We start from the raw sequence: 16,593 nt of genomic DNA, 5'->3' as shown, positions 1-16,593 counted from the left end.
TCCACGCCACTCAGGAATAAGCTAGCTGTAGGTCCACGCCAAACTGCTCTATTTACGTTACGCAGGACTTTCTGTCTACCTTGCGATCAACGTTCACGTTTTGTATATAACTTTCCTAACATAGTAAAATATGCATTGTATATTCCATTTAAACTTTAAAAACACTGTGAAACGCCTACAGACAATCCTAAAGTTTTAGCATATCCAATTACAGACAGTTGATTTTCTTAACAGTCGTTTGCATACCTTTTGTCTTATTGTGCAGGGCCCTGCTGATTGTCTGAGATGTTTGAAAGCGTTTGTTCCCGACCCATTCCGGTCGTCCGGATTCTTCCACAGCTTTGTTTATCAGGCACGTCGAGTCACCATTTGATAGAGATTTTGAGGGACAACTGGTCCGCTTTCCAAATCTCCGCGCGTCCCTAACAAGCTGGTTATCATACAGGAAGGAATCCAGTGCTACCAAGTAACCGTTAAAACAATAATATACTTTAAATGGTAATATGACAATGCAATACAATCAATACAGTACAAATTAAATACAGTTATCTTTGGGATCCCATATTTACCTGATAATCACGTGAGCCAGCCAGAGGAAAGAGGCTGAACACAGCGTGGTTCCTGTGTTTAATACATTGCTTACAATGGGAGGAGTTATCTGATCCTCCCTTCCAGACCTCCATGATTGGCTGCCCAAATATCACCAACACCTCACATATTAAGTCTCCCCAATCACAGTAGCTTAGCTTCATTATCTTCTAGATCTGAGTTGAATGTAAGTCAAACCCTCACCTTCCCCCATCTTCCTTTGTTCTCAATACCACATGTCAACAGGCCCCAAATCCAGCTCACAGTTTTCTACACAAATCATTTCCCATTTTAAGCTTATTCATAGTTTGCTAACATGAATACATACAAATATTTCCCTACAGCATCCACAGGAACGCTCCTTCATACCTCAAGGAACTACTCTCCTCACAAACCTCCACACGCAACCTCCATTCTACAACCAACCATCTGCTTCCCCCCCTTGTAGCACTGTGAGATTACTTTTAGTAATGAAAGGTGCTTTACAAACAAAACTGCATTATTATTATTATTATCATTAGGTTAGAGACACTCCAAGGGCCTCCCTATTCAGGAGCCATCGGATGCCCCCCAGATTCTCTCACCCCAACTGGAACCCACGATGCCGAACTCAGTCGTCAGGTGGAAAAAACTATGGCAGATAGGTGTCCTCCCCTTTCAGAAAGAAGCAAGGCATCACCAGAGTGTCTTCACTTCCTGTCACCTGAGAGGAGAAGGTGAAAGAGAGAGAATAATGACGATAATAATTAAACAAAGAGAAACAGCTAAAATGATGAAGAGAGAAAAGAAGGGTGTTGTTGTTCCTCTGAGGTCATGCTCCATTAAATAGTTCAATATCTGATGAATGGAGGATATGGTTTCAGTACTCACAGTTCTTCTGGATCTTGGCTCTGATCGTCTCTCCTCTGATCCTGTCGGGATGAACACCAATCCAACAGTTTTAGATCCAGTTTAAATAAGTGTTTGTTCTTTGAGTCAGCTTCAGAGGTCCTGATCTCATGCTTTAACTTCCCATCATATCTTCTCTGCAAACACTACGACTGCCTGCCACAGCTCTCAGCTGCATTACAGGACGTAACCAGTCATTGGTCTAGAGCAGGGGGGTCCAACCTTTTTTCACAAGAGGACCACATACAGAACATATAATAAAGGGTCTGGGCCCCTCTCTAGGGGTATGTTGCCAATTAAGTTAAGTTATAAGTCAGAAAACATCAATCAAATGAAGGTAAATGATGCTTGTTACTTGAAGATGCCTTTAAGAAACAAAACAGCTCTCAGCTCTCCAGAGGGTTTACTTTATTCTGTTAGCAGCTCATTCCTTAAAACAGGAGCTTCTGATTGATTATAATTACAGGAAATATGAAGGGTTTATTTCACGCTTGTTATAAAAATAAGTTATTGGGCTTTTCTCTTATCAAGTTAGATTTATTAGGAAATGTTTCAGCTTTAATGAACTGCATTTATTTTAAAGTGGGCTTATTAACATATGAATACTACTGTGTAATATGTTTACATATATATTTAGAAGACAATCACAAGTTTCATGTGTGGGCTCATATTTCATTATACTTTCAGAATTTGCTGAGGGCCGCATTTGGCCCCCGAGCCGCAGTTTGGACACCCCTGGTCTAGAAACTAAAAAACATCCCATAAGAACAGACTACCTTTCCCACTCTTCTGTAAAACCCCATATGTCTGTTAGAGAGTTGATTACTAAAGTGTGACTTTGCATTTTCAGCTGGCCTTCTATAGTTGATGGAAGAATGAAAGAGCCTGCAGTCAGTGGTAGGGGTGTAACGGTATCCGTATTCGTCCCGTACCGTCACGGTTCGGCACATGCAGTCACACGGCAAATACGCCTTTTTTTACGACTGGGAAAAAAGTCTGTCACTCAGGGCAGTATTACACTATATAATCCAGGGGGCGGTATTGCGCCTAAAAGCCAGCCGTCCGTAAATAACAAATGAAGAACAAGAACAAAACACAACAAAATGAACCCTGAATACATGAAGAAGAACAGTTAGTAGCTATGGCGAGTTCACACAACACACAGGAGCTAGAAGACCCACCTGCTGCTTTTAAATCAGCTGTGTGGGAACATGTCGGGTTCCCTGTGGACTACAACAATGATGGGGTGCGAGTTGTGGATCGGACGAGAGCGGTGTGTCGGCGTTGTTCGACAGCGGTGCGATATGCTGGTGGTAACACGTCAAACATGCTCAATCACATCCGAGTCGGTCTCAGTCCCCAGCGAGAGGAATTTCTCGACGGCAAGTGATATAGTTACCGCCAACAGATCTGCCCTCACTACTGACAACGTAGACTAACTCGTCTTTTTGAAGAAAAACTTGAAAATAGAGTAAAGCTCGAGTACCTTTATTTAGGCATAATGGCCTCACACACTCAAGTTAATTACACATATTTTATTTTTGTTTTATATTTATCATTGTATTTATTTTATTATTTTGACATCAGGAGATGTTATACAGTTCTGTGTTGCCTTTTATTGATTGTGATTGAAACACTTTCTTATTATTTATTTAAATATTTTCAAGACATTCTTTTTAGTTGTTCAGCTTATTTAACCTTTTTGTTTGACATCAGCCATTATAAATAATATGGCCATCTGAGTGTGTGTGTTACTGTTTGTGGTTTGTTTTTAACTGTGTAATACAGTTAATGATTCCAAATGTTAGAGTTCCTTATTTTCATACCAAAACTTGCACTACTGTTAAAAAAAAATGCATTTGGGACTTTTTTTTGCTTTTCCTTGTTGTACCGAAACCGTACCGAACCGTGACCCCAAACCGAGGTATGAACCGAACCGTGACCTCTGTGAACCGTTACACCCCTAGTCAGTGGGTAACATCACTGATCTGTTTTCCCAGTGAGAGAAACACCTCCTTGTGTTTAATACAATACCGCTGAACCAGCAGAGACCCCTTACTGACCTGAGAGTCTCCAGTCTGCAGTCTGGACTCTCCAGAAGATCTCTCAGCAGCTTCACATCTGAGCCCTTCAGATCGTTGAGACCCAGGTCCAGATCTCTCAGATGGATGTTGGACTTCAGAGCTGAGGCCAGAGCAGAACAGCTGATCTCTGACAAACTGCAGTTAACCAGTCTGAATAAAGAAAACATGAGGATAAAAATCAGTTTATAATCAGATGTGTTACTCAACATTGAAATGAATGGGAACAAAAACATATGTCTTCTTCAGAAAGTCAACTTTATCATGTAAAACTAGTATTACTTCAGGTTAACTGTATTCAGACGTTATCGTTTACTAAATATTAAAAACATAGATTTAATTTAAACAATTAACATCTATTACAGTTCCTTTAAGAATTAGTCAACATTTGTCTCTGCAGTTCTTACTTTAGTACCTACAAATGAAAGTATGAATAAAAGAATATTTATAACTTAATGGATGTAAGTTAATGATGTAGAAGAATCAGGTTGAATAACTAATGAAACATGAGATCTCCAGCAGTAACAGAGAGTCAATGAACTAACTCGAGAGTCTCCAGTCTGCAGTCTGGACTCTCCAGAAGATCTCTCAGCAGCTTCACTCCTGAATCCTTCACATCGTTGTTACTCAGGTCCAGCTCTCTCAGATGGGAGGGGTTGGACTTCAGAGCCGAGATCAGAGCAGAACAGCTGATCTCCAACAAACTGCAGCTCCACAGTCTGAATAAAGAAAACATGATGTAACTTTAGAAACTGGTGTTTCGACACGGACCCTCACTATTGCGGTAAGCGTGTTGTAACTTCCGGTTGTTGTTGTTGTCACCTCCGGGTATCCCGTGTGCCTGTTCTGCTGCTGATAGCTTATTATCTTAACTTAATCGATCGTTTTAAAACTCTTGATCACGGCAACTGCCTGACGTTGTAATCACACGTTACTACAGCTTAAGCACTCACAACTCTCCTTCTCTTAGCGACTGTAACTCCACTGTTGCCTACACTCTTTTCGGGTTTGCTAACGGTAGCTACTTTAGCTTAATAGCTAGCCATGGCTCTTTCCCCACCCTCGGGTGCTATTTCCTGCTCTACCTGTCTCATGTTTGGTTACTTCCCTACCTCCTTTACTGGTACCGATATACATGTGTTAAATGTAGTATAGTTGTTAGGTTGTAGGCGGGAATCATAGCCATAGAAGCCCGGCTCCGCATCTTAGAAAGTAACTCAGCTACAGTAAAGCCCATGTTAGCCGGTGCGGACCGGCAAAAGGTAGCTCCTCTTAGCCGTCTCCCGGCAACTCCCGAGCAGCAGGGAGACTGGGTGACTGTTCAGAAGAGGCATAACACGAAACCCGCAGGTCCCCACCAACCCGTTCACGTATCTAACACATTTTCCCCACTCAGCGAGACACCCGCTGAGAAGCCAACTCTGGTTATTGGTAGCTCTATTATGAGACACGTGAATTTAGAGACCGAAGCCTCCACAGTCACATGCATTCCGGGGGCCAGAGCGGGCGACGTTGAGGCACATCTTAAACTGCTGGCTAAAAATAAACGTAAATACAGTAGGATTGTTATTCACGTCGGTGGTAATGACGTTCGTTTACGCCAATCAGAATGCACCAAACTTAATGTGGAGTCGGTGTGTAGATTATGCAGCTAAAAACAATGTCGGACACCGTAATCTTCTCTGGTCCCCCTCCCCAATCTGATCAATGACGACAATGTATAGGCCGCATGTCATCATTTCAAGCGCTGGTTGTCTTGGTGGTGCCCAGCAAAACAATGTGGGCTTCGTAAAATAATTGGACAGCCTTCTGGGGAAAACCTGGTCTGATTAAGAGAGACTGCATTCATCCTACTTGGAAGGTGCAGATCTCATTTCGGCAAACATTTCAGGGCTTTGTGGACTTAATCCATGAACAAACTGGAAGTTGAGACCAGGAGGCGGAGTCACAGTTTACACGCTCTCTTACTGCTCTCTCCTGGGCAGTCATTCATAGGAATTCCCAAGAACCCAATAAATACCCAATATTAACTGTGTTTGTGTCTGGCCCAAGGACAATTTAAGGTAAAACCTAATAGAGGTGTCATACATAATAACCTAATCAAAGTAAATGTAACAACTACTACAGTGCAACAAAACGGATATAAAATGTGGTCTCTAAACATAAGATCTCTAGCGATCTAAAGCAATATTGGTAAATGATTTAATATCAGATTATAATATCGATATATGCTGTCTCACTGAAATTTGGTTAGACATAAGAATATGTCAGCATAAATGAGGCCACTCCACCCAGCCATGTCAACACTCATATTGCCGGAGGCACGGGCCGAGGAGGTGGAGTTTGCAGCAATCTTTGACTCAAGTTTACTTATCAATACTAAACCAAAATTAAATTATACCTCCTTTGAAAGTCTCGTTTTTAGTCTTACGCATCCGACCTGGAAAACTTTGCAGCCAATCTTATTTGTTACAGTGTACCGTGCACCAGGTCCTTATTCAGAATTCTTATCAGAATTCTCTGAGTTTTTATCAACTCTGGTACTTAAAACAGATAAAGTAATTATCGTAGGTGACTTTAATATTCATGTTGACGATGATAAAAATAGCCTTACTGTTGCATTTAACTATATTAGATTCTGTTGGTTTCCGTCAGAGTGTAAATATAAAATTAATAATCTGATCAGAGTTAAACAGGGTTTTAAAGTTCTCCTATCATGCTATTTGTAGGCATATATTCTCTCAGATATATAAAAATATATAAAAACATGTCTATGATGTGTTTAGGTCAAAATACCAAACAGATCATGCATTTTAGAAATTCTTCATATCCCTCTGAAGAGCAGGTTCGGGGTCCTTAGCTTGAAAAAAAAGGAGGTGGAGCTAATGCCTGATCAGAATTCTCCCAGCAGAAACTCAGCTAAATGCTGCCGTGATTAAACTCCATATCATGTTCCAAACCACATCAAGGATTATCTCTGAAACAGTATGGAGCTCAAACTCTTTTTCTCTCCCAGGTATACCACAATGGTAGGGCTGTCCCGAATACCATTTTTCGGGTACCGGATATTCGGTAGTAATCAGCAGCGAATATTCGGCCCCGGGGGGTGGGGCGTAGTAATCTGCAGTGAACCGCTTCAACACGTGTATTTCGGTGTTTTCACGGCATTCATTTTGTTATTCTACAGTATTGTTGTTTTATAGTTATTTGTTATGTAACCCAATTTGTGTTCTTTTGAAATTGAAAAGGATATCGCATTGTGTTTGTTACTTTCGTTGCAGTTGTATATCTTAAGTGTAATTTGGCTTGGCTTCCTATTTATGGACATGCTTTTATTTTGAAGTAGAGTTAGCGCAGTTGACAGGAAGTTGTTGTTGCTTTGGAAACAACGTGACGGAGATTAACGGAGTAAAAATAATATCTACATATAAAGACGGAGAAAGTAAACGATAACGTTTTATGGTTAAGTGTTAGCACCCCCCGAAGAGGCACAAGCTCTTACGTTGATATTGGAGGATTTCAATAAATTCAAATTTGAAAAAAAAAAACGGGAACAACAACAAAACGAATATCCGAATAACGAAATTGAAACCCCCGAATAGTACCTCCAACGAACGAATATTCGGATATCCGTGTACAGCCCTACCACAAGTGAGTTTCCTTTTTTATTTCCTACTTCTTTACACATACTCTCCTCCAGTACAGGTTAGTGTTAGCCATGCTAATGGTCAACACAGACCATATTACTTCTAGAACACGTCTCATTAGGGCTTGTGATTATGGCAAAAATCATAATCTCGATTATTTGGTTCAACAATTGTAATTGCGATTATTAAATGCGATTTATCATTGACTTCCATCCATTCCATCCATTTATTGGAGAAAAAAATGTGAACAGTATGTTTTTTAACAGTTGATTACCCTGAACTTTAAGTATAATTCAACTGAAACCCCAAAAAAAAATTATATAAAAAAAAGAAGTAATAATAAAAAAATAATCGTTTAATTTCGATTACGTTGTTTTCGCAATCGTTGCAAGCCATAATCGTAATCGCGATTAAAATACGATTAATTGAGCAGCCCTACGTCTCATTGTTTCAGACATCAGCGTTTCTGATTGGCCCGTGGGTGTAAAGCCCGCCCACATTTGAGTAATGTCGTCATGACGCAGAAACAATCCATTGATAATCTGGAACTTTAACTTTGATCAGATGTTTAACAACTCCTTCATCTCCCTCACAGCTCATCAGTACTGACAGCATCTCCACTGACTCATGGAGCACAGAGTGAGTCTGTGGAAGCTCAAACACTCTCCCTCACACATTCACCTTCTCTTTGTTATTCTGATCAATATTCAGTCATTAGCAAAATTATTTGAATGTATTTATTTCACATTCAGAAATGATAAACACAAACAGATGAAGTTCAGTCAGTGAACTGACCTGAGAGTCTCCAGTCTGCAGTTTGGACTCTTTAGTCCAGAAACCAGCAGCTCCACTCCTGAATCCTGCAGATCGTTGTTACTCAGGTCCAGATATCTCAGATGGGAGGGGTCAGACTTCAGAGCTGAGGCCACGACTTCACAGTGAGCCTCTGAGAGTCCACATTTAATAAGTCTATAATAACACATATATTACAACAGGTGTTTATACAAAGAGGAAACATAATGACCTCAGGCATTTGATGAAAAAATATTTTACATATGTTCTGATTGAGATTTGCTGTTAGTCCATTTTATATATAATAATATATAATAATAGAGTTTAATGTGTTGTCAGTATGATCTGATCACATGTCTGTGCTCCTGCTTTCACTCACTGTTACCAAAAGAAACAGAAATTACATATTACATATTTAAATGTTAATTAATATTTAGATGTGAATGATGGATGTTTTGGCTTCTCTGAGCATCTGAAAATGTATTGTGCACACAAACACAATTAACAAACCAATAAAGTTTCAATATTTTAAACTGAATACCATCAGATGTTCTCACTATATCAGTATTATTAAGACATAACTCTGGTATTGGTGGGATATGATATAGATCTTATTTTAAACTCTAATACATTGTGATAAAAACGTGTCTGTTTAATGATAAAGAAACTACTAGAAAGTAATAATAACTGATAACTGTAAGTCCTGCTGTGTGGTGTTGCTGAGAAACCTCTAAAGTCCTTCATGTGTTTGACATGTCGCCTCCATCACTCAATATGACGAGAGGAACGGTTCCATTTAATTATTATTATAAATAGAAGAACAGTGTTGGTTTATTTTGCTCTCAGTATTTAAACAGCAGAAATGTTGTTGTGTTTATTTGAATAATTAAACTCCGTATCCACATTAGTTTATAAAGTTAATCACATCTGGACTTACTTGGCCTTCCTGCAGTTCCTCACAGCTGGAATCAGTCTCTGTTTCCCCTCCTGTGATGTTTTGTACTTCTCCAGGTCAAACTCATCCAGAACCTCCTCTGACATCTGCAGCATGTGGGCCAGAGCAGAGCAGTGGATCTCAGAGAGTTTCTCTGATCTGTTCTCTGACTTCAGGAACTCTGTGATCTTCTGATGTACTGAGTGGTCCTTCATCTCTGTCAGACAGTGGAAGATGTTGATGCTCCTTTCAGGAGAGATTTTTGTTCTCTTCTCCTTCAGGTTGCTGATGGCTCTCTGGATGACTTCTGGACGGTTGTCTGTGCGACCCAGCAGGCCTCCTAACAGTCTCTGGTTGGACTCCAGAGAGAGGCCGTGGAGAAAGCGGACAAACAGGTCCAGGTGGCCATTTCTACTTCTGAGGGATTTCGCCATGGCTCCCTTTAGGAAGACATCCAGGGATGGGTAATCCTGATCACTGGTTTTACTGATCTTATAGGGCCAGTCTTTCTTCAGGAAGTCCTTCAGTACCGCTGTGTCTCTGTTGGTGTAACAGTGGAACATGTACACTGCAGCCAGAAACTCCTGAATGCTCAGATGAACAAAGCAGTAGACTGTTTTCTTGAAGATCACTCTCTCTCTTTTGAAGATCTCTGTACAAACTCCTGAGTGCACCAAGACCTCTGTGACATCAAGACCACAGCGCTCCAGGTCTTCTTGGTAGAACATGATGTTTCCTTTCTCCAGATGTTCAAACGCCATCCTCCCCAGCTTCAGAAGAAGCTCCCTGTCAGCCTCCGTCAGCTGCTGTGGACTCGTCTCATGTCCCTCTTCATACTTCTGCTTCTTCCTCTTGGTCTGGACCAGCAGGAAGTGTGAGTACATGTCAGTGAGGGTCTTGGGCAGCTCTCCTCTCTGGTCTGTAGTCAACATGCGGTCCAGAACTGCAGCAGTGATCCAGCAGAAGACTGGGATCTGACACATGATGTGGAGGCTCCTGGAGCTCTTGATGTGAGAGATGATTCTGCTGGACAGGTCTTCATCACTCGATCTCCTCCTGAAGTACTCCTCCTTCTGGGCGTCAGTGAAGCCTCGTACTTCTGTTACCCTGTCCACACACTCAGGAGGGATCTGATTGGCCGCTGCAGGTCTGGAAGTTATCCAGACGAGAGCCGAGGGAAGCAGCTTCCCCCTGATGAGGTTTGTCAGCAGCACGTTGACTGAGGACTGCTGTGAGACATCAGACACAACCTTCTTGTTTCTGAAATCTAGAGAAAGTCTGATTTCATCCAGGCCGTCAAAGATGAGCAGCACTTTACAGACAGCCAGCTGCTCTGCTGTGACCTTCTGTAAGGTTGGATGGAAAACATGGAGCAGCCTGAGAAGACTGTACTGCTCATCTTTGATCAGGTTCAGCTCCCTGAAGGAGAGCGGGATCACCAGACTGACATCTTGGTTTTCCAAACCCTCGGCCCAGTCCAGAGTGAACTTCTGCACTGAGAAGGTTTTTCCAACGCCAGCGACTCCGTTGGTCAGGACCGCTCTGATGTGAGTCTGTTGGTCAGGTAAGGCTTTAAAGATGTCCTGGCACTTGATTGGAGTGTCATGGAGGGTCATCTTCTTGGAAGTTGTCTCCAGCTGCCTCACCTCATGTTGGGTATTAACCTCTTCACTCTGGCCTTGTGTGATGTAGAGCTCAGTGAAGATCCTGTTGAGGAGGGTTTCACTTTCATCAGTTCCTTCAGTCACACGTTCACATCTCCTCCTCAGACTGAGCCGATGTTCATCTAAAACCTCCTGCAGGCCACGTTCTGCTGGAAGAGAAGGGAACAGGAGAGAATCAGGAAAATGCTTTTGACAATCCAACAATCAACTAATAAAAACAGACTGAGTTTAAATGTTTTATAAACATTTGAATGTCTATGCTCTACAACAGAATACCTAATAAAAAATGAACCAGGAAGAAGAATAAGACACTGCATGTGTTCGGCGTCTTACCTCGTACAGAGCTGGTCTGACTGGCTGTCTGCAGACTAGCTCTGGTTCTGGATCTTTTCCCACACTGGGGACAGGAGGGGTCTCCTGATGGAGGTCTCTGCTCCCAGTATGAGGTGATGCACTGTCTGCAGAACCAGTGTCCACAGCTGGTAGAGACTGGATCCTTCAGGACGTCCTGACACAGAGCACAGCTGGACAGCTGCTCCTCCACAGGAACACCACTCTTCCTCTTCCCTCTGTGGAGATAAACACATCCTTTAAAAGCAGTGGTTCTCAACTGGTCAGGCCTCGGGACCCACTTTTTCCTTTGTCAGTGCTGCAATATATACGCTTTTCAGCATACATTATTAATTAAAGTGAAGTACAGTGCATATATCCCTTCACAGAACTAAAGAATGCTTTTAATGAGATGATGGAATCAAAGCTGAACTGTATAAAATAAAAAGTCACAATTCACCACACGTGAAAAACGAGACATGCTGGAAACCCAACCCCAGAAGGGGGTCCCCCCAGGAGATTTTTAGAAATACTAACATATAAACTACGCATTCTGGTACACTCCGAGAAGAAAATAAATCTATTACTTCAGAGAAGTGTCGTCACTCTGTAAACTCGTCGTCACTCTACACTCGTCGATCAGAGCGAGCGGAGCGCATTTTCGCGAGCGGAGCACATTTTCTCATCCGCCTCACGGAGCGTGGAAAGTGAGGGGCAGGGCTGCCTCTCTTCCGTCGTGTGGATAGGAGGTTTACCTGTACACCTGTGCTGTTGTGGGGAGGTTTTTCCCGGGAAGTCGCGGAGAGACGGAGCGGCTGCACGTTGTTGTTTGGGCCCCCTTTTTCCACCTGCCCAGCTGTGCTGTGGCAGGGACCTGCCTCCACTTGTCGTGTGCTGCTGTCCTGGCAAGATTTTACCCCGGGGGGCGTAACGGAGAGACCGGAGCGGCTTCGCGTTCGGGCTGCGGCCTGCTTTACACCTGCTGTAGCGGAGGCCTGTATCCACCTGCTCCACCTGTCGTGCTCTACGGTGCCGAGGACGTTTTACCACGGGGATATCGCTGAGAGACCGGAGCGCTTCTACGCCTCGAGCTGGTCCTGCTTCGCCTATCCTGCTGTACTGAGGAGGTTCTGCACCGGGGATATCGCGAGGAGAACGGAGCGCCTCCACATTTCGGGCCTGCTTGCACGCCTATCCGGATGCTCTGCTGGTCTGGGAAAATGGCCCATATCGGGATTCTGCTGTGCCTGTTAACTGCTTTGGACTATGAGAAGATCTCTAGTCATTCTGAGAAGACTACTGGATTCAGGTCTGTTCTGCCACCCGCAGTGGGCATCCCCTGCAAAGGTTCGGATGTGTTGCTCAAACAATTACCGGTTGCCTTGTCACAGACAATCTGCTCGACAAAATATGTTTGTCTTTTTTATTTTCCTGCGATGATGGTTCTTCAGGACTGCTTCTTAAGCTCTAATCACACTCTCACAGACTTTTCCGGTGTTTCTAAATGAGATGACAATGTATGTGTGTCATTTAAGAGGAAAAGATGCCTGTTTTTTTTGTTGTTATTACTGTCAGGAAATGTACAACCTAACCCTGGTCCGCCCTGTAGTAGTAGTCAGATCGCTACTCCTGCTGATTTTAAAGCTAGGTCTGGGTTGGGTTTCATCCACTTGAATGTGCGCAGTCTGTTAGGTAAACTAGATTTTGTCCGTATCTGGGCAAAATCGACTGACGCTGACGTCATTGTCTTATCAGAAACATGGCTAAACAAATCTATTTTGGCCTCTGACATTGCCTTAAATGGTTTTAATGTGTATCATACCGACCGGCCTAATAAAGGTGGTGGCGTTGCAATTTATGTTAAGAATAAGTTCAGTGTAACCACATTAGTTTCCAAATCGATCAGTAAGCAATTTGAATTTTTAGCCTTAAATATAGAAGTGGCAAAGGGTCAACAGGTCATGGTGGTGGGCCGCTACAGACCCCCCTCAGCTGGCAAAGACTCCTTGTCTTCACTAGCAAATCTTTTATCACAACTAGACTACAAGGACATAGTGCTACTTGGAGATTTTAACTGGGACTGGTTAACTGCAGTGTCAGAGGATTTTAAAAACCTTTGTATCTCATTGAATGTTACTCAGATTGTGGACAGTCCTACTCGCCCTAACATTAAGTCCCCTAATAAATCCTCCCTAATTGATCTCATTTGAACTAATGTTCTCCATAAATATTCATCTGTGGGAGTATTTGCAAATGATCTGAGCGATCACTGTGTTGTCGCCACAATTAGGGACACTAAGGTCCAAAAGGTTAAACCTCCCATTATCATCAAGAGAGACATAAAACATTTTGTGGAGCAGGGTTTTGTGCATGATCTGTTTGATTTTGATTGGGGTAAAATGGATCTGTGTGCTGATGTAGAAACCGCATGGTCTTATTTTTATCTTGGTGTTATGGAGATCATTGATAGACATGCACCCCTGCGTACATTTAGAGTAAAGGGACGAGACAATCCTTGGTTTTCTGCTGAACTGTCCAGTCTCCTTCATGAGAGAAACAAGGCCTGGGCAAAGGCTAGGAAATCAGGCTCAGAGGTAGAATGGCTGCGTTTTAGGCAGCTAAGGAATAGCTTCACTTCGAATGTCAAAAGTGCAAAGTCGAAGTACTATTTGTCAGTTACCACAGAAAACCTAAATAATCCTAGGAAATTTTGGAAAGCAATAAAATCGATATCAACCGGTGAGATCCGTAATGAGCTACCTCCGTGCCTTACCACAGCATCTGGCTTTATATCGGACAGGGCTACTATGCTAAATTGCTTTAATGAGCATTTTGTGTGCTGCGGTTCTCTATTTGATTCTGTCACTAACTCTGCTTCTGTAAACACCACAGTCTGTGACTCTGAACAACGTGGTCTGGAAAACCCTTTCAGTTTTACCCCTTTTACTGTTGATGTTGTTCATGAAGCCTTATCTAAGCTAGATCCTAGGAAACCGGCTGGCCCGGACAACTTAGAACCTTTCTCTTTAAAGATAGCTGCAGACTTTATTGCTCCACCTCTTACTTCTCTTTTTAACCTCTCCCTCAGCACAAATACAATTCCAAAAGTATGGAAGTGTCTTGCCTTTACTGAAAGGAGGGGAGGCCACCTTATTAAACAATTATAGACCCATCTCTAAATTGTCAGTTCTGGCTAAGGTTCTTGAACGCCTAGTGAGTGAACAGGTAAAGGAGTTTTTATGTACAAATGACATCCTGTCTAAACATCAGTCAGGCTTCAGAAAGCAACACAGCACCATCACTGCCACAATGAAAGTGGTGAATGACATTACTAGTATTTTAGATAATAAGCAGAGTTGTGCAGCTCTGTTTATTGACCTTTCCAAAGCGTTTGACACCGTTGATCATCACATCTTAAAGCAGAGGCTGCTCAGTATTGGCATATCCAGCCTTGCAGTGGGGTGGTTTGTGAACTACCTCTCTGAAAGGTCCCAATGTGTTCATTTTGATGGACTGTCTTCTGAGTGGTTAAACATTTCTAATGGTGTACCACATGGTTCTGTTTTAGGACCACTTTTATTCTCCATATATATTAACAGTGTAGGTGATAATGTGGATGAAGCTACTTTACATTTTTATGCGGATGATACTGTGATGTATTGTGCAGGTCCCACCATTAAGGAGGCTGGTGTTAAATTACAGGCTGTTTTTAACATTATTCAGACTCAGTTCTCTGAATTAAAGCTTCTTTTAAATGTGGATAAAACCAAGGTAATGCTCTTTTCTAAAGCTAAAAAGACACCAGAGCCTGTTTTAGATATTGTAACTACGCAAGGAACAAAACTTGAAGTTGTTGCCTGTTACAAATACCTTGGTATCTGGCTTGATGATTGTCTCTCTTTTAAACTTCATGTCAATAACCTGCTAAAAAAACTGAGGGTTAGGCTAGGGTTCTTTTTCAGAAACAAGTCCTGTTTCTCGCTTGAGGCCAGGAAAAGGCTAGTCACTGTGACCTTTTTACCTGTGCTGGACTATGGGGATCTGGTCTATATGAATGCACCTGCCAATTGCCTGGTCAAGTTAGATGCTGCGTATCACAGTGCACTGAGATTTGTGACAAACTGTAAAGCATTAACCCATCACTGTACCCTGTATGCAAGGGCTGGTTTGCTTTCACTAACTGTACGGAGGCTCAGTCACTGGTACATTTTTATATACAAAGCCATGCTAGGGAAACTTCCATCTTATATCTGCTCCCTGATCTCACGGAGAATTGTAAGTGGCTACTGCCTGAGATAGAATGCTGTGGTTTTATTAAATGTGCCAACTGCTAGGACTGTCTTAGGGAAGACAGCTTTTAGATGCGCAGCTCCTCTGTCTTGGAATAGTCTGCAAATTAAATGGAAACTGAACAATCTGGTGCCACTAAATGTTTTTAAAGCTCGGTTGGATGCTACTCAATCGGAAGCTATTAGTACCTGTTTATGTGGATAACTATGTAAATGATGCTGGATGATGTCCTTTTGTTGTTCTGTTTATGCTTTTATGTTTCATGTGGAACTACTTGAACAGGTCTCCCTTGGAAAAGAGATCAATGATCTCAATGGGATTTTATCTGTATAAATAAAGGTTTGAAATGAAAAATGAAATTACTACCCAACATATTAATAATATTTTATGCCACTTTTTGTTTTTCACTTTGTTCTGACAGCTGAACTTGCTGCTCCTCACAGAGAGAAGAATAAAGAGGAGATAGTCTGTGAATTACTTTAAATTGTGGGTAAGGGTAGATAGCTCCCATTGTTCTGTGACCTGTCAATCATCAAACCGTAGGTCATATTTCATTATGTGTTCATTTGTATCTGAAGTTGTACCCATGGATGTATAAAGAATAGTTCAACTGCAAAGTCATTCTCCATGGGGACTTCCGGCAACTATCTTGATTCTGATTGGCCAGAAGACTCGTGCAAAGATGTTTTTATTGAGAAGATGATCACTACATGACAGAAGTTTTCATAATAAAAGTTTGACTTTTTTTCAATTTTTTTTTCTTCACTCACACATCTGCGACCCACTCGAAACAGGTCCGCGACCCACCAGTTGAGAACCACTGCTTTATTGCACTTTACATTAGTGGAGCTGATTCTCACCAAAGGTACAACAAGGGGGCAAATTCTAGTTTAATATTTAAAAAAGGTCTATATAATATACCCTTGTGATCAGGTAGATAGCTTACAATTCACATTATCATAAAACCAGAGAGCATCCTGTCTGGATTCATCACCCAGAGGAGCACATGTTCCCTGTATCTACTGAAGTATTAAAATAACGTGTTATAGCAGAAGATTTAATACAGCGTATTTCTGGTATATTCATTTTTATGTCACCTGATATATAGGAGGTGTGTTAAACTTGAATGGGACAAATTGATGTTTTCCTCTTAAGCATACTGATGTTTTTAAATGATGTCTCCATTTAAGTAGAGTAGATTAGCGCAATTGTCTTTTCTTCCACTTTTTGTGCTATCAAAAGGTGTTTTTTGGGCTATTTTTGAGTAGGTAAGGTACAGTACAGCCTGTGATTTCTGCCTTGAGTAAAAATAATTACCCATTGATAAGTGTTTTTCAGAAAGTCATTTTGGGCTTTCAAGGGCAGAACTCAGTAGGTTG

General features: G+C 41.9%; 1 protein-coding gene across 2 annotated transcripts in view; it reads right to left on the bottom strand.

Annotated features, from left to right (window-relative positions):
• Nucleotides 1-467: 467 nt before the first annotated feature.
• The window catches only part of LOC117439114 (protein NLRC3-like), a 33,052-nt gene continuing 16,926 nt past the window's right edge, over nucleotides 468-16,593 (bottom strand). The window contains exons 3-9 of one of the 2 annotated variants that reach the window (XM_034074865.2): nucleotides 10,928-11,163; nucleotides 8,934-10,743; nucleotides 8,000-8,173; nucleotides 4,103-4,276; nucleotides 3,540-3,710; nucleotides 1,459-1,499; nucleotides 468-1,291 (exon numbers count right to left, since the gene is read on the bottom strand). In XM_034074865.2, coding sequence (XP_033930756.1) covers nucleotides 1,278-1,291; nucleotides 1,459-1,499; nucleotides 3,540-3,710; nucleotides 4,103-4,276; nucleotides 8,000-8,173; nucleotides 8,934-10,743; nucleotides 10,928-11,163 — 2,620 coding nt within the window. In that variant the 3' untranslated portion in view covers nucleotides 468-1,277. The remainder of the gene's footprint in view (nucleotides 1,292-1,458; nucleotides 1,500-3,539; nucleotides 3,711-4,102; nucleotides 4,277-7,999; nucleotides 8,174-8,933; nucleotides 10,744-10,927; nucleotides 11,164-16,593) is intronic. The other variant, XM_034074866.2, reaches the window with a different exon arrangement.

Source organism: Pseudochaenichthys georgianus, chromosome 23 (assembly GCF_902827115.2).
Source record: "Pseudochaenichthys georgianus chromosome 23, fPseGeo1.2, whole genome shotgun sequence".
Lineage (NCBI taxonomy): Eukaryota > Metazoa > Chordata > Actinopteri > Perciformes > Channichthyidae > Pseudochaenichthys > Pseudochaenichthys georgianus.
This window is presented reverse-complemented; position numbering and strand designations above follow the sequence as displayed.